The following is a 26,145-nucleotide window of genomic DNA, read 5'->3' on the forward strand; positions in this document are numbered from 1 at the left end:
CAGATGAGCCCGCATGGATATGATATGTAAGCAGTTGCAAAGAATTAAATAGCTTCATTAGGTGGTTCTAGTGGGTACGATAAAATTCTGGTTGTTTAACCGTATTAGGTGAAAGCAGTTAACAAACAGTTTTTCTCAAACTTAACAGTTTGATTACCATTTTATTTATTGTTATTTGACTGTTTTAATTAAATATGGTGAAATAACCATTCAATAAATTGTTATTTAACCATTTTTTTACTAGAAATTTCTAACATTGTAAGTGCTTTAGTAAAAATTACCGAGCTTTTTCGTGTTCCCCTAAGGCCAGAAACACAGTAAATTTTATTATATTCTGGCCGTTTTGATCATATTTGTTCTCAGTAAACGATTTAACACCGAAAGTCCTTTTATATCCCACTTTTAACAAAAGGGTCTATCAAAATTTTCTCATAAGAGTGTGTAAGTTTCAGCTACAACCTCGGTGGCTATTTCTTATACTATACTTAATGCAGGGGTCTGTCCAGACATTTTGTGAAGGGTCCGTTTTTCGTGAAATTGTGGAAAAATTTCTCACATTCTTTCAACCAGAGTCCGTTTTATGAATTTGTGCAAATAGGGTCCGGTTATTGCAAAAAACGTTTTCAATGAGTTTTTAAATTGCAAATAGATACAAGATTATGCTCGGCACTGTAAAACTATAATTAAAAAAAATTAAATTTTCAAAAATAAACAGCAATTGCTGCTTCTAAATTAGAAATGCAAAATACAAATATTTGGTATTTAGCCTATACTGCTGAACGCAGAAAATTCATTTCGGACGAATAATGGAAGAATCGTCTGCCGAAGACAAAACTTAATTCGTTTACATCCATCTTTCTTGTTTTCTGCCCTGGGAAGGGTTTAGTCGATTAACAAAACAATAATGAAGACAAACAAATTTGTGAAGGGTCCGATTAAAAGAAAAATCATTATGTGAAGGGTCCGTTTTTAAGCTAAAATATTTTGTGAAGGGTCCGTTTTTATGAAAAGATATTTTGTGAAGGGTCCGTTAACGGACCCAAATTTCTTCTAAACAGACCCTTGCTTAATGAATCAATAAAAATTAACAATTATTATTTTAAAATCAAAATTATTTTATTAAAAACGTGAATTTCGGGACACCCTATATAACTTCCATCTCACCCTGAACAGCGTGTATAATATTAGACATTCCAGGAAATCTACCAAATCGTTCAGCTCTATAAAATTCTTAACCTAAGTATTTAAACAGCCGTCATCATCTTCCACCTCTCATCGGGCGTTTAATATCCACAAGACCATCACCACCTGAGAATATTTGAACAGCAAATACTGCTTCAAAAGTTCTCCACAACATGGCTTTTGTGGTCACGGAGTACACGATTTGTGGTTACGGTGTCAGTTCCTTGTAATCTTTCGTCCACTCCCACTGCCACCGCAACAAAACCGCAGAACGATTTCTCTCAGAAGTGAGAGGTGTCGAACGAAATTTCTGAAATTACCATAAAGGAGAAAGCCAGTTCGTTAAACCACTGCTATTTCCGCTTCGGTCGGATATTTAATATTTTATTGTTATTTAATTACGATTGTTTGTTCGTGATTGACATTTTTAGTTGCAAAAATGAGTGAAAATTAGAATATGAATAAATAATTGTTCGTAACATTTTAATATAGAATGCAATAAGCAAAAAATCGTTAAAAAAATTAATTTTTACTTATGTAGGTTTATCGGCAACACTATCTGGACAACTTGGTTTTAATATAATGCAGTCAAAAATTAAGATTTATAGTATGACACATACTTATTTAGATATAAAATTGAAGTAAAGGAATTGAAATAGAATTTCATTTAAAGTTTTTAAAAATTAAACTATGATTTTTTAAGCGGTTTTTGCGAAAAACCGAATTGTCTATAGTCCATTCTATTTGTGACAGGGTTGGCAGGTTTTTGACATGTGACAGTTTTTGACAGTTTAAACCATGGTTTAAACCGTCACGTCAAAAACCTCACTGTCAAAAATGTCGAAAATGTCAAAAACCTATATTCATATGTGAAATTTAATTAATACGTAAAATTTATATATTTTTTATAAAGGATAGTGTTTCTAAATATGTTCTAGAAAAAATAAATTTAAAATTTTGAAGAAACACTTATATTTTGAATAGTAACCAAAATCTTGTACTTTTGAAAACTCACATCTTTTGTAGTATTATGTATTCATTTTCATGTGTTATTGAAAATCTGCAGTGATATTATTAAGAAATTTATTTATAACCAAATTTAGTGTATAGTATAGATTATACTAAAAATTAGACATTTTTAAAGATAAACATTAGCAGTTTTTTACATTAGACATCTTCTTTTAAAGAAAAATCTTTTTAATATTCTTTTAAATCTTCTTAATAATCTTTTTAACATAAGACAATACAAATTTAAGTGCTTTCTGTTAAATACACAGAGTAGTTAGTGTCGATTTACAGTATATTCAGCCTATTCATTTACTATGCTGAAAATTTAGTTTATCCAAATACTTGTGAATTTCATTTTGCTGAATACGATATAGTTTTGTTGAATATCTAAATATTCAGCTGTTGAATAATTTCTTCTTGCTTTCAAGATATGCATTATTTGTATTCTTAATACAAGTGGAGAAAAAAAAATTAAGAGATAAAAATTGTTTTAAAATGATAAGTGTAATAATTATAAATATATATAATAAACAATATGAATTATATTTATCATTATTCATAAATATAACTACTTTTAAATTCAAATTAACACACTGGATAATAAAGATATCCGGTAAAACATTAAAAAAAATTTTTTATACACTTGTATCAAGTTTGTATTTATACAACATAACTTGTAAGTTCCTTATAAATATTAGTTATATGTTCCTTATATGTCAAGAATGCATAGTAATAAACTTTTAATTTTCTTAAGTATCAAAAAAAAAATTTTTTTAATATAAATATTTAAGCAATTTTTGTGCAAAATTTTTCTGCACATGCATTTGAATATAAATTTCTGAGATTTTAAATCTGTTATTTTACCTTAATTTTAATTAAAAAATATTTTAAAACCTGCTGATTACCTATAGTATAAATAAATTTCAATGTAATGCATGGCAATTGTTGGTAGTTTTGAAGTTTATATATTTTCTTGGCAAACTTCAGTTTTTGACATTTTTGACGGGTTTTTGACGGTTTAAACCAGTATTATACCCTTGTCATGTCAAAAACCACTTTTTGACGTCAAAAACCCAACCCTGATTTGTGTAATAATAAAGATTTTTGAAATGAAATATGTTGTTATGGATTATACTGGGAAACAAATTTTTCATTTACATTTTATACAAATACTTGATCTTGCCTAATTCGGGTGTAGGGATTTCATAACTGAAATTAGTTTTGATTCCTAAGGTACAGTTTTTTATTTTTATTTTTAAACGATATTTTTAGTCTATTTTTTTGTTGAAATGAACAAGTTTATAAACGTTATATATAACAGAGGGTCGCGTAAATGTTGCGACAAACTTCTTGGGGAATTAGGACACATCATCAGCATAAAAATTGCATAGAAACTAATGCCAGAAAATGTCTCCGTACGCGGCTGAGAGCGCTTCTCTATTACGACCTGTTCAGGAGCACAAGAAACAGTTCGTAATAAGGAAGCGCTCCTATCGGCGTTCGACGATATTTCTCACGCAGTTTTAATCCTGATGATGTGCCCTAACTCCTCTGGAAATTTGTCGCAATATTTATGCAACTCTCCCTGTCATATAAAACGTTTTTAAACTTGTACATTTCGACAAAAAAATTAGACTATAAATGTCGTATAAAAAAACTGTATCTTGGAGAGAGAAATCAATTGCAGATTTGAAATGAGTGATACGAAAGAGTCTAAGATCTATAAAAAATCTGCTGCTACAGAAAACAAAAACAAAAATTGTTTCCTAATGTTATTTGTACCCGAAATGTTTATACCCAGAGCGTATCCCAAACATTAAAAAATGTAAAAGAGTTATTTTATTCTTTTTGTGTAATGACTTAAACATATCTATATTTTTTTATAGTTTAACTTGTTATGAAGACCTTTTCAAGGAACTATAAGAACGATTAAGTTAAAATTTTGTATTTTATCGTTTCTATTTATTAAAGTTACGTAAAAAATATTATGCCTTGCAATTCAAAATTATTTCACTGTTATTAAACAGCATTATGAAGAACAATAAATACTTAATAGAAAATATTTTTTTCATGGACGTATTTACTTTGGATAAATGGATTTTATAATTGTGTGCACAATTTCTTGATTCGTTATAAAAAGGTCTGGAGATATGTATAACTAAGTACGAAAAAAAAATGCAATTAATATTAAGGAGTAAAAACTTTCGACTACTCACCTGCAAATAAGGTTGTAATTTTTAGATTAAGACACTTTCCCTCTCGTTTTGAGGGTCAAAATCGAAATCCGTCAAAAAAATGGGGGTTTTATTTAGAGATAGTGTCTGATTTTGTAGCCTAAAACATCGTGATTAAAAATTTTCGAAATAAAAAATCATGATAGGAAAAAAGCAGGAAGAACTGCCAATAAAAACGATCGAAAAATAGCTTGGACTGACTATAAAATCAGCAGAAATTATAAAAGTCAAAAGTGATTATTAAAATGCACGATTCGAAACTAGCAAGTCTTAATAATATCGGGATTTCAGATTTTTTCTTAATCGCAATAATATCGGGATTTAGGGATTTTAGAATGTCGAGTATCGTAATAATACGTATTAAAAATATCAGGATTTTCACAAAAATATGAGCCGATTAAAAAGCTTCATAAATGCCGAAAACATGATCCAAAAGTCACTTAGATTAATGGCCAAATGGACACAAAAAGCAAAATTATTCATCAGAATAATATTATGATTTTTGAAACTATATGGAAATCCGTAGTAATAACCGCCAAAAAAGCAATCATAAGATCACACGGATTTACAATGGAATCTGCCTATTTAAGCACAATTTGATCCCAATTTGATGTAGTCCCCGTAAGTTGAGTACCTGTAATACCTAATAATACCTAATTAATAACTGAATATAAACGCAATAAAAAAATTTGCAAGCAGCAAAAACAGCATAAATAATTTATACATAATGTTAAAATGTTAAACAATTTGTATGAATATTGAATTTTAAAACATTGTGGTGGTATGCAAAATTTTAGAACATAAAGAGCGTCACATGATATAAAAAAAATTCTTGGAAATTTTACAACTTGCTATTCTTCCAAAAGAAATAATCAAACAATCCGCAAAGACTGAATCTTTTCTTCTTCTAACTTTGGTATATTAATTCGCATACACTAAAAAATAAACACCACTTAGAAGAAATTTGTTTCTAGAATTCTGATTGGGTGTTCGAAGCAAATCTTCTGAATAGCAATATTTATTTCGTATCATCATCGATTTAAAAATTATTTATTTTATTTCATTTATTCATTATCTATTTAAATATTATTATTGTACTTATTATGTAATTTGATCATTCAATCATTCATCACTATTTATTAGCAACACGAAAGTCAACCAGTTTTTTACAAGCTTCAAATATTTGGAGAAACTATAAAATATCTGTAACAGATATATATATATATATATATATATATATATATATATATATATATATATATATATATATATATATATATATATATATATATATATATATATATATATATATATATATATATATATATATATATATATATATATATATATATATATATCTTTATTTATTGTATTTGTTTTTCCTTAACTCGAAAGTTTTTACTAAAATAAAATATATTAATAGCTTTATTTTTCTTTTTTCTTTTTAATTTTACACTTGAATTTTTCTTTAAATCTTACAGTTAAATAATAAAAAACGTTTCCTCAACTTAGGTATGCGTTACTGTCTTTTACTTTTTTAAAACTGGAAAAAAAAATACGTAATTAAAGTTCGGATAATATATATATATAAACACATTTTTGAGTAATCTTGTCGAGATTACTAATTACAGCATATGCTTATTAATTAAAACAAAGGCAATTTTTAGGATTTTCAAACTTAAGTGAAAGGGGAGGTGTTCTGAAGGTGTTTTTCAAAGGACTACTCGATTCATCATCCCTGTTGAAGGAATGGTGAATAGCGACCAGTGCAAAAAAAATATAACAAAGAATTACGTCAGAATTAAACAATAGATTTATGTCCCAAGTTTAACATTTTCAACAAGATTTAGCTTTTTACCATAGCTTTTTTTTAAAGGAGTACCTAGCCAAAAGTAACAAACTCATAGTAGCGGGAAATTCAATCTCATAGAGAATCTATGGTCTATCTACAAGCAAACACTTGCAAAATTAAATTGCAGTGCGAAAAAAAAAAAAAAAAAGACATGACACCATAAAACCTGTTAAGTTGTTATGTTGATCATTTGTCAGATCTTTATGATCGAGTTTCAAACAGGCAAAAACAGTTAAATTTCTCTTTTATAAGCTCACTGCTTGCTGGATCATTAAATTTCTGTTCAGCAGGTGGTCAACTTACACAGATTTCACGGATGAATAAACCATCGAAAACTGTAAAAGCCTGATAGAATCGAAATCAAATCGTGTATAACTGGATCTGAAATCAAAGACTTAGCACATTATTATTTATTTTAAAGAAATGCATTGATATTCTCAAAAATTTGTTGCTTTTTCTAAATATGTGAATATGTGTTTGATTAAATTAATACTTCTGCCACTGTGAAGCGAATGCATCGTAAAACGTAAACATAAATTGCGTCATTTCCGTCTCATGGCCATTGATATTCTGTTCTTCAAAACTAATAACATTTTGTGGTGTGCTTCCTTTTTAAACTAGTTCCCATTTAACAAATATTAAACTCTTAAAGCCACAAAATTGTGATTTACGACTTTTGCGGTTTTAAGCTAGTTTATAACTGAAATCTGACTTAAGTCCTGCATTAATGTCTGCTGTTTTTTCTTTGTATTTTTTCCCACTGTTTTGCGGTTTGTTTATATTTTTCTAAAACTTAAGTTGCTCAATAATATAATTTTTGTAAATTGCTTGACTATTTCGCAATCGTTAATTTGTTGTGGGAAGCATTTCAAAAATATTAAGTAATACAAAACTGTGATTAATATGACAGGCATTGAAATATATTCGAATTGTACAATACTGTTCAAAGCTGCTTAAATTTAGTATGAAGGAAAATCGTAATATAAAGATCTGTTTTCATAAAATTAGGATGAATAAATAAATAAGAGCAAATATATTTAATAATACGCAAGTAAAACTGCATTTCTTAAAAGAACAGCAAACTATTAAACTTATAACTTAAAATATGGCTTTAAAATTATATTATTAAATTTGTGAATTAAAATTCACGAAAATGTACAATTGAAATTAAAAAGCTTACTTAAGTCAAGCTTAGAAAATTAGGATGAATAAATAAATAAGCGCAGATATATTTAATAATACGCAAGTAAAACTGCATTCCTTAAAAAACAGCAAACTATTAAAGTTATAACTTAAAATATGGGTTTATAATTATATTATTAAATTTGTGAATTAAAATTTACAAAAATGTGCAACTGAAATTAAAAAGCTTACTTAAGTCATTAAGTCATCCAAATTGAAACGAGAAATTTAGTTATAGCGAATCGAAATTCCCTAATATAAAATTTATATTTTACGTTTAGAGTTTTTTTTTTATAGTTTTTCAATACATCTAATCAGAAATAAATAAATTTAAGCGAAAAATCTTTTCATTTTCCGATTAAATTATTTCAAAAACACTAAATAAAATACGTTTAGCAATTTTTTTAGAAATTTCTTTTATTCAATATAATAAAGGATTTAAAGAATGCTAATTGTAAATCCTTGAACTTAATTTTTTAAAATAAAACTATTTCATAATTTTTTAAAAAAATAATCGCTAAAAGCGAATGTTGAGTTTAGACAAGAAAGTAGGTGACATAGAGTAGTAAGGTTGGTACTCATCATTTATTTTGATTTCACGCTAAAAGGGTTGTGCATTAAAAACTTCCCCAGGATTTTTCCAGGAAGGGATCGGATGGAGAGGAAAGAGGCCCAAGATGAGATTTTGAATCACAGGAGCCAAGAAGATAAAAAGCTAAACGGGAAAAAAAAAAAGAAAGGAGGAAAAAAAAAAGAAAGAGGAAGCGGTTTTCGAATGCGTCCCTGCTTCCGAAAGACAATATGGAAAAGGGGTCTTCTGGGTGTAAAAAAGTAGAAAAGGTGGGGGGATGGTTAAGAAATAGGAATAAATAGAGAAAAAAAAAAGAATTCTTAAAAGAGGGTGGTGTGGTGCGAAAGAGAGAGATGAGGAGGCGAATACAGAGCAATGAAGCATGATTTTCAGCCACAGATCCTGCTTTTGCATGCATGGCTAAACTTCAAAAGGTCCTGTTTCTAATGCTTCCAGAATTTCTTCTTTCTCCAGTTTTTTTTCGGCACACTCAGCCCACTTTTCTTTCCGGCGCTTTAAAAGTTGGTAAAAATCGCTAACCAAACTAATGTGACAGATCGCGATCATGGCTCGGTGGTGCCAACATTCCGTCGCAGCCAGAGAAACCGCTTTTCGGTTCTTTTGCCCACCCTCACACCATTCTACCACCCCCACTCTATCCCTTTTGATTCTTTTTCTACACTCATCCTTTTATATCTTTTGTCTCTTTCTCTGTTTCTACTATTTTTAGTGCCTTTTTTTTCTTCTTTTTTTTACCTTCAATGGTTAAGCTTTTTTTTCTCCCTATCTATTCACAAAGAAGCTTCATCAAATCCGTTTTTTTCCTTTTTTTTCCTTAGCATATTTGCAGGAGATTTTTTTTCCGATCATTGAATCCAATTTGCATTACAGACTCGTGATGAAAGCTTTCTTCTGTTTAGAATTAGCATATTGCACATTACTACAATTTTCCTTTGAAATTCACTTTTCTCATTAAATATGTACTTGCACAATAATCAGCAATTTTTTAACATTGGTTTACACGATTGCTTCCATTTGGACGTCATGGTCTAATGTAATAAACATTATTCATCTGATTTACACTGCAGACTGACGATTAAAGCTTTACTCAGTTTAGAATGTGCAGATTGCTGCAATGTTTTTTTTAAATTCACTTTTCGTAAAACTTTTTGACTCATTAACTATCCAACTATTGATTTCACTTCAATACTAATGTAAAGCATTATACTAATGTAAAAATATAGTTGATTTGATTTCCTTGTTTTATCAGTTTAACTATAATAAAATTATTAATGATACAATTTTCATTGCAAACTCGGGATAAAAACTTATTTCTATATGAAATATGGTTATAGCAAAATAGAGTAACTTATCTTGAAAATTTACTGAAATTCGCACTTGTTCAATTATCGACAAGGCTTTTGCATTAGTTATCATATTTACTGCCATGAGATCAACCGGAGGATTGTACAAAAAAGTTTCTTTCAACATAGCAAACAAAATGTGGTGTATAGCAAGTACAGGGGGCTGTCAAAATAATGGAAAAACAGTTGTACGAATAAATTGTTTTTATATTTTTCAAGAAATACTCAAAGAATCAATTTACAACTTCAGAATTGTTTAGATAATGCAATTTCTCAGACTTATCAATGAAGTTTACACCTCTTTGAGGTTTGAGGGACCAACCATAAATTACAAACGGAAAATAGTGTTTTTGAATACCTTATGCCAAAAAAAAGAAAAATGTAGCAATAAATTTTTAACTTGTAACAATTACTTTGGTTATTACATGTAATGATTGTACAAAATTTTGTAAGCCTAACTCAAATAATTTTGAAAATATGGACATTTTTATAAAATTTTAGAAAAATCTCTTTTTTTTCTTTTTTTTGTCATACTATTTTTTGATATAACTTTTAAAATGTTATATAAAATGAAACAAAATTTTAAGAGCAATTTAAAATTAATAAAAATGTTTTTTTAAAATTTAGAAAAGAATTCGTCGAAAATTGTGCAATATATAAGTTATTAAAGCAGGATGGAAAAAGTGGAAAAAATGGAAAAACGTTGCGTTTCATTTTATGACAAATTCATGACCGTTTGTGCTCAATTAACGGTAAACGTGTACATTTACCGACATATGTTATTTAAAACCTTATATTTAAATTATTTAAAACCCTATGTTCCCAACATTAATGAGAACCATTCAATAAAACTGGAAAAAAAATTATCTTGAGATTTTTTTTTTTTTTTAGTATTAGATATAATTTGAATATTTAATGTTTGCTATTAGCATTGGAGTTTTCTCTTAATAAATCTTTAAATTGAATCGTTTAAAAATAATATCGAATCGTAAATTGAACTGTAATAACATGGACATAAATAAATAGGCAAAATATTTCATGTTGAAAAATAAAGCATTTGCTTAAAAACAGGCATTAAAATATAGCATTTGCTTTTTTTAAACATAATCAGAAGTTAAATGAAAACTTCCAATTTACTTTATAGATTAATATATATATATATATATATATATATATATATATATATATATATATATATATATATATATATATATATATATATATATATATATATATATATATATATATATATATATATATATATATATATATATATATATATATATATACACACAATTGTTCCCACTAACTCAATATTTATAACAGCAAAGACATGATATAAATCTTAAATATTAATGAATTTAACAAATATTAATAAATTTAAAGGTACTGTTAAGAAAATATGTAAAGTTATAATACTTTAATATCATTAACAAATCAGTCTTAATGACTTTTATACGGGATGTTCATACAATTACTGGTCTTAATATATATATCTGAAAATTAATAATCGAAAATAAAGTTAAAATTATTTACACATTATGGATCGTAAACTAATATTTAAGCGTGAAAGAACCAAAACTTTTATCAAAATATGACGAATCACTATTGAGATTTCGGTATTAAAGCTAATTAGATTACTGGTTGAAATTTGAAGATGTTTCTTCTAATGATCGCCTCTGAATTTCCTTGGACAATAGTCAATCAAATTATAAGTTTTTAAAATCACCTTACTCTTAAGTAATTCGTCATATCTTTGTATTTTTTTTATAAGTAATTTACGATCCCTTATGAACGCGCATATTTAGTTGCATTTTTTAAGAGATTTAAATGTGAACACCGTACATATTTTTATAGTGTATTCTATTAGGACAGATTTAGATGGGAGGACATATGAAAAAAAAAATAGTGCGTGGAGTCCCTCCTCGCGGAAGAAGTGAAACTTCGTAATGTGGAAATGAAAATAGGAAGGGGAAGAAATTAATTTTTAGTGAAATCATATTGTTTCTTTAAGACAAACTTTATTAACAATGCTTACAATTCACAATTGATCGCATCTTTTAATTATCATTTTCGAGTGGAGAAATATCCAAACCTATAACATTTACAATGGGGTTATGATAACTAAAGTAAGATACGAAATGTTTGAGTTCCATTTTTTCAATATTTCTTGCAAAAACTGCATTAATGGTAGTTACCCCTTTGGTTGTTGGATCATTTCATCCATTTATCATTCCAATCCACATTTATCTTTAAGGAAGGTTAATAATGTTTCAGCTTCAGGTAACGAGAAATTCACATCTCCTGCAAGGATCACAGGCCGCTCACAATAATCAATTTCTTCACCAGTAACGTCTGCCAGAGCTTGTGAACCTGCAGTGGATAGTCGTGGCAATAAAGATTTTGTAATAAATAATTTAATATCCCTCATGGCTGCATTTTGTGAAATATAAATGGAAATTAGAAAAGAGGAAACCTAACAATCAATTGATATTCACAAGAGACGTAATTTGACATAACCTTAAATCCGTCGCATTGTCCGTGGGTTTGTTTTCATTCATTTTTTACAACTGTTATCCACTAAATTTGAAAATAAAAAATACTACCCTATTAAATCATCTGTGTATCAAAATAAATTAAAAAAATATTTACAGAAAAACAATACTTTTATTATTTTTATGCTAGTGAGAACCAAAACAATATGGAAATGAATGAGGGAAAACTGCATCCTACCACGTGATTTCCCGGCCAATAAAAATGTAGCGTTAAACGTTTAACGCAACCTTGTTGGAAGTCGCATAAGAAGTATCACTTCAAAAAATTTAAGAGAGTTAATCAGTTTTATTTTATTTTTTTGTGTAGTTTGACAATGTACTTCTGTATTTACTCAGACATGCACTGTAAAAAATTCCGGATCAAAATATGGTACCGTCACTCAGAGCATCAATATTTTTTAAAGTGAAATCCATTTTTATCGGGACATGTTACGGAGCAAAAAAATCTGATATATCGTTATTTTTACAGTAATAATTACCGTAAAATAACCGAATCTCTCAAATTAAATAAATATTACTGTAAAAAATACGATATAATATTCTAAGAGAAGATTTTATGGATGATGCGCCCAGAGTACTAGTACTTTATACTGTAATTTGATCCAGAATTTCTTACAGTGTAGATCAAATAAGTGTGCGCAAATTCTTAATGGTGTTTGGCCAAAGCAACGTTCCTGATGCTCGTAGTCTCAATGTCTCCTTAAATTTTATTTCATTTTAGTTAAAAAAATAATAAAAAATAAAAATTCCACGGATATTACTCATGTAGCTTTGATTTCACGTAGATTTCTCTGATTTCTTTTTTTTATTTTTAGTTAAATCAATATTAAACCCCGACATATGGGACATTTTTCGTACAGGCACATTTTAATATTCCGCTATTTTGTTTAATTTCTTAAAATAAACTTGCAAAGAATGTTTTAGAAAATAATCTACATTATTTTATTTATTCTCTTTACAACTAGCATTAAAAGTTCAACCAAATCGGATCTGAATTGAAGGAGCTATTAAGTCTGTGTCTTATCATTTCATTGTTAAGTCATTTGCGTGTTTGTAAATTTTGAAATGTTACAAAAATTTTGATCCCTACCATCAAAATATGTTGAAAACAAATCGAAATACGGACAATTTTATTCAAAATAGACAAAAACAATTAATAATAAAAAATGCTTTTGGTTTTCTTAAAAAGTAAAAAACATAATTTTTAAAGTTTTTTAATTTGAAATAAAAGTTTAAATTGTTTCCCATGGCTACAAAATTCTGGATGAAGTTCCGTTAAAAAATACTGGCTCCCTGAATGGAGCATCCGTGAAATTTATTTTATTTTAAAATCTATTTTTACCGTAAAATTTATGCCCTCATTTTTACCTTGATCTTTATTTAATTACAGTGATCCAGTAAAAGTTACGGTATATCAGATTTTTGTTTGTTCCGTAAAATTTTATGGTGAAAAATGCTTGCATCCTGAGTGTCGGTACAATTTACTATAATTTGATTCGGAATTTTGTACAGTGCAGAGCATTAGTGAACAAATTTGAATACTTATCAAAGGAAACAAGGGTACAAAAAATGCAAAAGGATGCACGCTTTTTAAAAATATTTGAAAATGTGGCCCGACACACTTAAAACTTAGCGGGTTATTCTAAGCTCTTCGAACGGGTATTACTATGTGTACTATTTATCATGGTTGCTAACACATAAGTTATGATCACTCAATACCTATTCATTGAATAATACAGCAAAACAAAAAATACCAAAAGAATGCTTGCATTTTTTGAAAAAAGTTTTAAAAATGCACCAGGCCACCCTTAAAGCCCAGCAGGCAATTAAGAGCTATTCTATGAGTATTCCCTCTCTGAAATAAAACTCTCTCTTTTGACGATTCAACAATCCTTGGGCTATATTTCATTAATTTCGAGAATCATTTCGACTCGCGATTTTTGACCCATGTGACGAAAATGTTTCCTCAACTCGTATCCTCGTCGCAGTGCATCGTGGGAAATACTCAGAAGATTCGAAGGAAGCCGACCGTCCTGTATAGTGGTCAAGCGGTTGACTTTGTAGCAGGAAGATCACGGGATCGCTTCGGGCATTGATGTAATTTATATCCTTATGATTTTAAGGCGGAATTGATCCAGCTGTATGGTGCCCACGATAAAATAAAGAGATTATTTGAGAAATTAGAAACATTATACGCTAATTTTTTTTTTTTTTTTTTTTATAAATAAAATGACGGAATATTTTTTTTATTATTGACAAAATTCATTTCCTCAAGAAAATGGCAATAGTTATTTCGTTACTTTGACGAAATGTTCGCTCGGAGCATATATCACGAAACGACTTCGTCAAAAACGAAGAAAAATGAGTGAAATTTGAGTATCCATTTTTTACAGTGTTGAGCTACACTACCATTTATCGCGCTTAAAAATACGTATGTTAAAATCATTCAACATTAACTAATTTTTGACAACCAATTTTAGTTCTAACTTTCAAAAATTCAACCAATTTTTGAACGTTGTATGGATGTTTTGAGTTATGAGCTTTTTCAATTCGAAGTTTCTTCTTCTATTTCATTATCTCCTTTTCCTTCTCATTATATGTCCCCTCTAAATATCTAGTCTTTCCGATTTTTTAAATTTTTTTTTTCCTTGACTCATTTTAAATTCTTTTTCGGTCTGATTCCTCATTTGACAAGTTTCCCTTCTTTTTATGCCATTAGCTCAGAGTGTAAATGCTAAAAGCCTATAGGAGTGCTCCTTTTAGCTCCTTTTCGGCAAACAATTCTCAAAAGTTGTCTTGGACAAAGAATTCTTTGCACTGTAAAAAAGGAGTGTGTAAAAAAATGAATGCTCCTTTTTTAAAAAAAATAAAAAATTATCACGAGTTTGGAAAACAGTTAAAAAGGGAAGTAAAGTTAAGTGCTCGGGGATCGTTTGCGTATTGCTGAGATAAATTTACTTTTTGAAGGATTGATGGTTTTTATGCTTGTAAAAAGGGTGCAACTCTTATATTGCTTCAATTAAAAAGTAATTTTTTTAAGCAAAATTTTTTTTCTCTTATTCTTAAATTTCAGTTATTTTGAATAATCTTAGCATCTGTGAAAGTTTGGTGGAAAAAAACTGCAAGCGAAAACCAAATAATAATCAAATCCCTTCTTAGTAGAATTAAAGTAAGTGTTTTAAAATACGTTAAAGAACTTTAAATTTTAATTACATTTATAATTTTCTGAAGAATCATATTTAAATATAAAGAAGTAAAGCTTTTTGTGATCTTTATTTATACATTAAAAATTGTGAAATTTATTACAAAAAGCTCATACAAATCTAACTTGTTTTTGAAATACTCTTTTACTTACATATATTGTTTATTATTACCATAGAGGTTTTAATACAAATTTGAAAACCAAGTAAAACCATTCCAAATAAAGTTTTCTTTGATAACTATTTTAGAAGTCAATTGCATTTTTGAAACCACGTGTATTCACTTAGCTTTATTAAAATAATGAAACTATAAAAGACTACATTCTTATTTCCGTTCATGAAATTTTACGTTATATGGCGACGTTGGTATACAATTAACACTTTTTTTCTATATTTTTAATTGACGAACATAACATTGTTGATTTTAAAAAAAAACATTTAGCATAAAAATATTTTAAGTATGAAAATTACTTTAAAAAAAATAGTTATGCTTATAACCGCATTTTAGAAAAATATCTTTCTGTGCTTTCCACCATTTTTTTAAAATGAAAAAAAAAGGAATTGACTCATTTAAATTAAATTAATCAAGGATATTACCTGAGTTAAAAGTTTTAAATCTTTTTCTAAGATTACGTATTGATGTTGTGTATTAACTATTCAAAATATACGATCATAAAAATTGAATTCAAGTTTAAGAGAAATAATACTTAAATCAATAATTAATACACCTAATGTACCAAAATATTTTAAGGTTCTAAACTATTTTTATATACATGCTTGTTGAAAAATTTGACCTATTAGACATTTTTATGATAATTGCAAATCAAAGTAAATAAATTATTGATGAAACTATGACTGCATATTGTTAGTTCAGTAAGCGGAGTCTAGTAACCATATCGTCTTATGCAAAATACTGTCCAATATATTTTACTGACAAGTTTCTAAAATGAAAGTAAAGGGTAGCTTTGATGATAACTTGATATGTATATTTCAATTTTAGGTTGTTTTCTATTTACTTGGTGATATTTTATGCTTGGATTTTTTTTTTTTTTTTTTTTTTTTTTGCTGCCAAGTCCACCTTTTAAGTATTTGCTAGCTTTAGACTTATGACTGAAGTTTTATGACTGAAATTCATCTTCACACATTCATTTGTTTTTTCCATAGACTAATAATATAAGGTTTCTTCCAAAATATAATATTAACTTCTTTCCCATGGATTTTTCTTTCAGAATATATATGCAGTATGAATGATATTCGTTAAACGTAAATGTGCAAGCGTAATTTTTAAACTATAAAGAAGATTCTAGATTAAAAGTGCATTTTCAGTAGAACTACATAGGATTTTTTTCTCATATTTTAATTTTACTTTTTTATACCCATTTTATTGTCACCCATTGTTTATACGCATTTTATGGCACCTCTATAGTTTTGAGAAGAAGAAAAAATTTTAAGCTGCATAATCAAAATTGTGGTTTCCATCAACTTAGAAAACTAAAGTAATTGGTCTAGAGTCTAGACATTCATATAATATGAGTAAGAAAAGAATATTCACAGAACAGTTAATTTTACTGCATAGATTTTGAAACATTTGATTCGTTTTAAAAGTACCAATAAACTAACAAGAAATAAATTATTTAGTGCATGAATTGAATCTTGCGCTTCGAAAAACCAGTAATGATGACTTACGCAAAGCCGCACTCCAAATAATACACGAGAATTTTAAATCATCTTCTCTGAAACTTCTATAAGCAGCGAATAACAAAAGGATATTATCGAACTTCTAAATAACAGTTCATTTCCTGTGTTCAGTGCTATTATTCACTGGCAAATGCGTATCTCAGTATTTCGAAATGTTATTAAGACCAAAGCGATATCAGTGCTCATTTCCGAACCCCCATTAAGGTCTCTGGAGGTTTTTTAAGTGGCCCACCCCGGTTCGGCTCACCAATCACTCGCCTTTAATCACGAGAAATTGCTTCCCAAATGCCACCCCCCTCCCAACAACCAGACACCACTCTTTAAAACAAATCGCCACTTCAAAGATCTGCATCTTTCCCAGAAAGATCTCAAACCGGGCACGAAGTTTCTTTCGTTTCCAATTCGCTCGGGGATCTATTGGGGATAATTTCTTCCATTTTTTTAATCCTTCCTACCATCTTTTCTTCGAAACTGATCGTTCCTCGTTTTCTCTCGGCACCTTTCGGGAGTTTCGAATTTTTACGCTCACCTTTAATTTGATGGCCTGATTAACTAAGATGGAATGTTTTTGTTGAGCGGAAAGCTGTGATTTTTTGAGATTTAAAATTGAGAAATATATAAGAAGAGGAAACTAACCTTTTTTTTTTTACAAAAATGCTTTGATCAACATAAAAGAATTTTTGTTTTTGGTGTAGGTTCTTTTCCGAGTAAAGATATATATTTTTGGTTATTTAACTTATTGACGCAGATGGGACACCGGTGTCCCTTTTATATGTATTTTTTTCTGGCGCTCTAATTACAAACAAAAATATACTTTGGTATTTTTTAATCATAAAAAACAGTCTAATAGTTACTAAAAAGATCCGTTAGATTATCAGAAGTATATTTGTACTAAAATATAAAATCCAAACAAAGTAGCTTGAATTATTTTTTTCCTTTTCTATTCAATAACTTATCAATAATTGATTTTGTAAATTATAGAAATTTCAGTGATTTAATAACTAGTTTGCTTTGATCTAAATAACTTCAAATAAGTGCCAATTTGAACATTTGTTTGGATGTGAGCTGTACTTCTTGAAAGATTTTACCTTCTACACGGAAAAAGATACTGGTGTTTCCTACTGCATTTCATAACAATAAATTATTAAAATGCCAAATGTAATATTTTTCACTTATTTAGACATAAATTAAAACAAAATAATGGAAAAAAAGTATGAAAAATATGTTTAATAAAAATTCTGCGTCAAGTGAGATACTTATTTCTGATCAATGCCATTGCATAAAAATACACCTTCCCCTCACACTGTAACAACATCAAGTCATACAATACTAGTTATGTGGAATTATAAACTATAAATTTGAATGTTATTATAAAACATTTTCAATAGGAACTGGAAGGACTACGAAGACTAAATTTCTGACTTGGCTTCCCTGTCTAACAGGGAACTAGTTTTTTCTCTCATCATGTTTCTACGAGTACTACAAGAAAGTATTCACGCTGCTTCGCTCAACTACTTGACAAAAGCAAACATTTTCTCACAAAAATTCAACATTATTATTCCAAATACTTTTTCCACATTTATGTTTGATTGTTGAGAAAAAGTAAGTTCTTCCACCACATACTGAACAATATTTTGTTTTCAGTAAATTCCGAGGTAATAAAATTTAAGCAGTTATTGAAAATTTTATGCCTTTATGTTCCGTAAATTTTTAAAGTGTTACACACTAAATCGTATAATCGTATTTTTTAAGACGAAAGTTTTTTGTTTTTTGTTTTTATATTAAATTCATTTTAATACTATTTACTAAGGATCTTATTGTATGAGTATTCAATTTATTATAGCAATTTTTTAAAAAACTGTATTATGTCACAATCAAGAAAAAAGACTATCCGGTAATATTATGTGCGTTTCGCAATTAAGTATTAATTTAAAATTCAATACAGTTCTTACGTTTTAAAATTGACTTGAGAATAATAAAAAACAAATTCAAAACTACTACTTTTTTAGTATACTAAAAAGCTACACCCCCGCTCGCCAACCATTTAATTAATTTTCTTTTATCATTATTTATTTCTTTTTAACGTTAGTATTTTCCGCAAAAACATGGAACATTTTAAATTAAAAATATGCAATTATTGTAGCTTTATGTAAGAACATTTCGTTAATGTGTGAATCGTAACGAAATAGACAGAAACTAGATTTGAAAAATAATCATTTGTACTTGAAAAAAATCATTGCTCCTTAGATTAATCATATGAAAAAAAATTAATCTTAGGAGCACAGATTGTGATACTCAATTAAAAAAGAAATAAATGATAAAGAATTTCACTCGCTAAAGAGACTTATAGCAATTCAAAAAGCGAATGGTTTTCATTGCTTTTAATTGAGTTTTTTTAATTTTTAAAAATTCGATATAAATATTAAGATTTATAACTGTCAACATGTAATCTCTAACTTTCTTATGCTACTTTTGATTGACATCTACTCGTGCTTATAAAAAAAAAGAAATAAAGATCCTGCGAAGGAAAAATAAATTTTCTACAACAACAAATAAATAGTCAATGTTTAAAGTAAGAAAGCCGGGGGAAATTACGACAATACACGTAAATTTTCAATCACTTTCCAACAAATAAGAACTTTTCTTTAAAAACGAAAAATCTTGTTAAAATTGTAATTCAAAATGTTTGTACTGTTAATGTATTGACACGTCAAATTTTAACTCTGTAGTTGCATTTCAGTAGATCGACCAACATATTTTTTAATACGCCTTTAATAGTAAATAACTCTCGAACTAATAATCGAATTGTAGTTTTTTTATTTTTATTTAACCGAACTCCTTGTACAAATTTTACACACCTTTGAGTTTCAAGTTTTTAAAGCTTATAGAATTGGAGCAGCGAAGCAAAATGTAACGTGAAACAAAACTGATAAAAAATTTGCAAAAAAATCATTTAAAATTACAATAACTTTAGAACAAATTAAAAACTCAAAAAAGAAAAAAAAACTATGTGTTAAGTATCTAACCAAATATGGGCCATTCAGCATACTAAATTTTCATTCTCTGGATGCATACCTGCTGCCTGTAAGGCGGAAAACATGATATTTCCTTAAACAAGTTTAACACTCAATAATTCTTAAAACATTTATCGAATGTTATTTTTTTTATACCATAGTAATTTCTGTATACTTTTCTGCACACCTTAGCAATTTCAAGTTTCTGAGACTCACAGTTTTTGTGTAGCAAACCTAAATGTAACGTTAAGTAGAATATCCAAAACAGCGTCGATGGCCTTTATGATTATTTAATATCGACAGAATTATTTCGCAATTATTTTCTTGACAATCTCTTTACTTTAAGTTATAAAAAAGATTAAAAACATAAATTAATTACTTAAAATCAAAAAGCTACAGATTTTTTACTTTTGTATAAAAATGGGGAGAAGTATACAATACTTTTGACTTATTTATGAATGAAATTTTAATTAGTTTAAAGACTGTGTTTTTTTAAATTGAGCAATGCATATCCATTTGATAAAGATATAAAAAAAACTTTAATCTACAAATATAGTCTGAAATTATCATTTTTTAAATTGAAAATTAAAATATCGAAATAACAAGCAAGCAGCAAAGTTATATTATTAATTTCTTTTTAATTTTTCTAATATAATACATTTAATTACATAGATTAATAATTTTCGAAAATGTATTAATATTCAAGTTACAAAAAATTATCAAAAATGATTAAAAGTTTTTAAATTCAGAAAAAAAGCATTTTAAAAAGTTCAATTCTATCAAATATCGCCAATATTTAAAAACAGTTCTGCGCTCTCTTTCCTCGTTCTTTTAATATTAAATTTTAAGTAAATATTTAGTTTTAAATATTAAATTTTACTCTAGTACAAGTATCACGACAGAAAATCGAAGGCATTAATAATATTTTTTTTTAAATATGTCTTTCAGTTTGATGCATTTTATAAATAAAGACACATATTTATATTTTATACCATTTACAAAAGAACGTTAATTAATAAAACCCGTTTTGATATCGTTTTTAAACAATACGAAAAATTACTCTCAGACGACATAGAAATTATAAATTGAGAAACTTTTTTTTAAAAAAGAAAATTTACTAGCAAACGAACAAAAAGCAATATCATATCTCTTACTAAACATAACTGAGACTCGTATATCTGGGTATTTTCAAACAGTTATTGGACAAACAAGAAGCTCTTTCTCTAGACTAACAGTAAGCCGCACATACGTGAAAACGGTGAGAATTCGAAACGCGTCACTGTGTAAGTAGAGGGAGAATGTTCGGAACATATTCATGGGCAGGGATTTTTCAGGTCTCTAAACAGATGACTTAAGGTAGGATGGGATTAGAGACGTTGTTTACTTTTAGAGAGCTTTTCCCCATAACGTATCTTGGGGTAGAAGAAGAGGAGGGGAGGAAAAAAGGAGAGATTCGCACATTCGCATGTTGGAAAAGCCTGCAAGTAGATTCTTTTTTTTTTTTTCCTTCCTTAGTCAAACCTTGACTCGGTTGTCTTATTACCATGGAGTTGAGCCGCAAAACGGGTCTTACAGTCAGTTTGGCAGTGAGGATAAAATCAAAGAAAGAAACTTTAAGGGCAGAAAGTTTTTTACGATAGGAAAATGCTGTTTGTGATTTATTTATTTTTTTATTCTTTCGTCTTTAGCTGTTTGTTTTCTAGAGATATAAGTCTTTGCGGAGTTCAGTTAAAGGAGCGAAACTCTCGAAAAACAACTCTTAGTTCTTTTTAGATTTTCTTTAATGTAAAATTAATATAATTGATGTTTCGAGCATTATTATGATGTATCTACTTTCATCAAAAAGAAGTTTATAAAAAAAAAATTATAAAATACAGAGTGACAGAAAATAACTTAGATACAAGTCATAAATAATGATAATGCTGATTAACATATCACAACCAAACTTTTAAATAAACGTGAAAACATTATTATTAGTAATATATTAACCAACTTCCTAAGTTACCACTTCTGGCTTTAATACAGAGTTGTAAACGTGTCACAAAACTTTCTGCTATGAGTCGTACTTAAACTACTGACTTTTTACACCATTATTTTACAAAAAGATTTTTGTCTAATTGAGGCCAAAGTTTTATGAGTTGGGACACAAATCCTTATCTCTAAAATGAACCGGAAAAAAAAAATCCACGAGATCAAGCATTGTGAATAAAATAGCCAATCTTTTGCTGGTAATGTGCTTTGAACCATTTTTGAGTACCTTTATCTCTGTTTGCTGAAATAGAACTCTGTTCAAAATTCAATTTTTGATTTGAGCCGCGATGGCTCAAGGGATCGAGCGTTCGCCTTCCAATAAGGCTAACCGGGTTCGAATCCCAAACGAAACGAATTCTGCATCTGGCTTGCACCGACCACAGTGCTGGCGTGACATATCCCCAGTGGTAGACGGACCACGGGTTAGAGTCGCTCGTCGTCAGGCTAACAGTAGGAGGTTTTCGTGGTCTTCTTCTTCATGTAACGCAAATGCGGATTAGCTCCCTCAAAAAGTCCTCCACGAAGGCAAATTTCTCCTTTTAATCGATCCAGAAGTTTCCTTGTCTTCTGGATTGGATTTAAAATGACAAGGCTACGGAGTTGAATATTAGTAGTCGTAAACTCATAAAATTAGGTCGACTGTTCAACGACGGTTATAGAAAAAATTACAATAACATTATTAAATAATTTAAAAAAGGTTACATAATTTACGTATTTAAATAATCTTCCACGTCATTTTTTGAAAACTAAAAAAAGAACTAACCTAACATTTTTCTTGTTTTTCAGGTAAAAGTTTCACGTTAGTGATTACAGTCAGTTCGAATCCTCCTCAGGTAGCAACCTATACAAAAGCGATCAAAATCACTGTAGATGGACCAAGAGAACCTAGAAGTAAGAGCTGTAAGTTTTCTTTGTTTCTAACGATATTGCGCACATCTTTTAATTTGCCGAACTTAAACTGAAATAATCAAGTTTGAGTTTTGTTGTTCGAAAACATGTTTATCCAAATTACGTGTTTCGAATTTCCCTTTTAAAGGAAACAGTAAACATTTGATTTATCTTAGTTATTGTTCAATACTTAAAGTCTTAGTGTGTCCTAAATATGGATTCAATTTACTTTGACTTTAAATTTTTGAGCATTCAAATTTGCTAAGAAACATGAGAACTGTAACTAATAACACAATATAGACCAGGGGTTTCCAACTTACACGGGGCATGGGGCCACAATTAAAAACACAGATCGACTGTCGGGCCGCAGCTTTATCAAAAGTTTATATAGAACTCTTTTATGTCTGAAGGAACATTAAATATTACTGTCAGATTTTTACCAGGTTATACAGAACAAAGGTATTGAATTACAAATTAAAGTAGGAAGTAGATTTTTAAAAATATTTAATTGCATATTAAAAAATTCGGGCTGCGATAACTTTAATGTGTACCTATGTATTAAACAATTAATGTGCAACAAATATCTAATTGTTGAGATACTTTAAAAGGGTTGGTATTAAATCTTACATAGTAGCACACAAAATGTTCAATAAAAAAATTGAGGTTTGTCTGCTGCAATCACCAGAGAATAGATATTTACATTTTAAATTTAAAATTTACAAATGTGTGTGTAAATATTTTCGTCCAAAATGAGTGATTTTAAAAAGTTAAATATGAGAATTTCGTTGAGAAAATTTCTCATACACACATGCTAAATTATATTCACAAAATACAAAAAAATGAAATAAAAAAGAGCAACATACACGATTATTTTTGTATTTGAATAAATATTTTCCTGGATACAAAACTTGAGAAATAAATTTTTTTTGCACCGTTGGTATGTTAAATTTCAAAGAAACGAAGAAATTAGGTGTTTATTAACTAGAAAAGTATTTTAAACCCATAAAGATTTTTTACGAAAATTGTCCGCAAAAAAATACTATAGTTGGAAACTACTGATATAGACGAATGCATGAGAGCGTAAAAAATTAAAAATTTATATGATCAACACAGTGCAAGAATGCATAAATCATTAAAATTCAATTAAAAAATTTTAATTATAAAAGCATTATACGTTTTTTAAAGTTATTAGTTATTTGGGTTCCTAATTTCGTAAAAATATAATGCGAATAGGATTTCGAAACAAATATATTCAAGAATGACTGAGAAAATAAAAAATTCCTGTTCAATTTGATGCTTACGTACAAGCATATTTTTGACACACTTTCTTAAGAAAGGAAATTGTAGTTTCCTCAATTTTTCATGATAGCTTATGTAGTACATGAAAGTTTTGGAATTAGAATTTTATCCGTTATATTACTTTAAAAATTAACTTTAACAAAACAATTAAAAACAAAACTTTTTCTTTACATCGTCTATTTAAATTTTTCAGCACATTTCATATAAATGTTGCTTTATTTCATATAAAGTTGCATAAGCAAATGTTCTAACATAATTTAAAGAAGCTCGGAAATCAAAACTTTGTTGCAGTGCAAAGTTTCAAAAATGAGAAAAAAACAATTGAATATTCTTCTTCTTTAAAACTTTGTGTTAAACTTACCATTCACGTTTAAGAATATAAATATTAAAAATTTGCTAAATATAACACATTAATTAGTTAATAAGTAAAACTAGTGTTCATTATCCTTAAACAATATGTAACTTGCGAGAAATCAAAGATAACTTACATTTCATTTAAAGAAACATTTTTTGTACAGTTAAAAAGATTTACGAATAAGTTTTTCCTTGAACTAATTAACTCTCCAAAGTATGATGTTTAACATCTTCATTTGATCGAAATAAATAAATAAAATCAAAATAACTTATTCAAACTGTTATATAGGCCGCTCAAAGTGTGTTCTATTTACAAATAAATTTTTCAGACGATAGTTCTTTTCCTAACAACAGTTGAAGTTTTCTTTCGCCAATTTTTTTTCGGAAAAAAAACTGTTAACAGAAAATAGCATTTTTTAAAATATATTATAGTTCTAATACTTATAATTTATTAAATCATTACCCATACTTTGTGTTCAGAATTTTTTCGCTAAATCGATATTTCGCAAAATGATGCTAAAAAATTGCAATTTAAATATGCAAACGATTCCAAAAGACATCTAGAATATAGTTGTGAGTTGAAAATATGTGGAAATTTTCTGACAGTTGAGTTTAAAAGAATTGGGTATACTATAGCCTACGTCACAGGTTGTGTTATTCCTACTAAATTTAACCCATGAACGGCATTTTCTGCGAGCCTAACTTCAAGCCACAAATAAACAAACGAAGTGTTTGATCGTTTAAATAGCTGCTCGCCAGATTTTATTGCATTATAAAGAAAAGTAATTGATATTCGATTTTTGATTAATAATTGATTTATGTGGATAGTGGCATTTATGTGGATAGTGGCATAGAATTTAGCATTGCGTCATGGTAAATGTTATTCCTACTAAGTGGAAGTAGTTGTGTTTTTTTTATATTATACCCAATTAACAAAACAAAAGGTATATGTAAGCCTAAGGAGCGTGTTTACATGCATTTCTGGAAATTATAAAAACTAACCCATTACTTTTTCATTTAAATTATATAAAAAAATATTCCGATTGGTCAATCTCTGTGAGTTAGCGATTGTTGTAAAAATATGTTCCCAATATGTAAGCAAATTTTAATATATTTCTGGAAATATGTGAATATAAAGAGTAAGTGTAAAACTACCTTAAATAAATGTGACCGAAAAATATTCTTTTTTAACGCATTCTATTTCTATTTTATCGTGACATTTATGCATCATACAACGAGAACATAAAACCTCACTCTATGGCAGTTGCTTCATATCATTTCTATCTAATGACTTTAAACATCCTAAGTTTAACCTAAAATCGGTTTTATCTTATTTATTAATTAATGAATTCGATTGAAGCATGCACAGAGAACTGGTGATATTCAGGTCATTGTTTGTTTCCATAGTCCTCGTGAAGAAAAAAAAATGTTGTGACTTCGCGAATCGTATCATTTTCCCAAACACGAACGCCTCTCCATAATTGCAGTAGTAAATATTTAATGAGAGCTGTCCAGATACCGAATAATTTTGGGCTGCTCCTTCACACGCAGATTTCTTTTCTTTCTTTTTTAATTTCGTGATGTGCCTGTATTGGACAACCGTTGAGGACACTTTGACCAAATTGTAACCGATGCAATCCACCTCGATTCGATAAATTTTGCAGAGCTATCTTCAATGACGGGTCATTCTGATGCACGCGAGGTTTCATTTCC

At 28.4% G+C, this 26,145-nt stretch overlaps 1 protein-coding gene across 2 annotated transcripts in view; it reads left to right on the plus strand.

Annotated features, from left to right (window-relative positions):
* The window catches only part of LOC107454788 (uncharacterized), a 60,055-nt gene that overhangs the window by 8,053 nt on the left and 25,857 nt on the right, over positions 1-26,145 (plus strand). Inside the window, exon 2 of one of the 2 annotated variants that reach the window (XM_043038906.3) lies at positions 22,678-22,782. In XM_043038906.3, the coding sequence (XP_042894840.2) occupies positions 22,678-22,782 (105 nt within the window). Of the gene's footprint in view, positions 1-22,677; positions 22,792-26,145 lie in introns of both variants that reach the window. The other variant, XM_043038905.3, reaches the window with a different exon arrangement.

The sequence above is a fragment of the Parasteatoda tepidariorum genome, chromosome 3 (assembly GCF_982258835.1).
Source record: "Parasteatoda tepidariorum strain Cologne lab strain chromosome 3, Ptep-v5.0, whole genome shotgun sequence".
NCBI classification, from domain to species: Eukaryota; Metazoa; Arthropoda; class Arachnida; order Araneae; family Theridiidae; genus Parasteatoda; species Parasteatoda tepidariorum.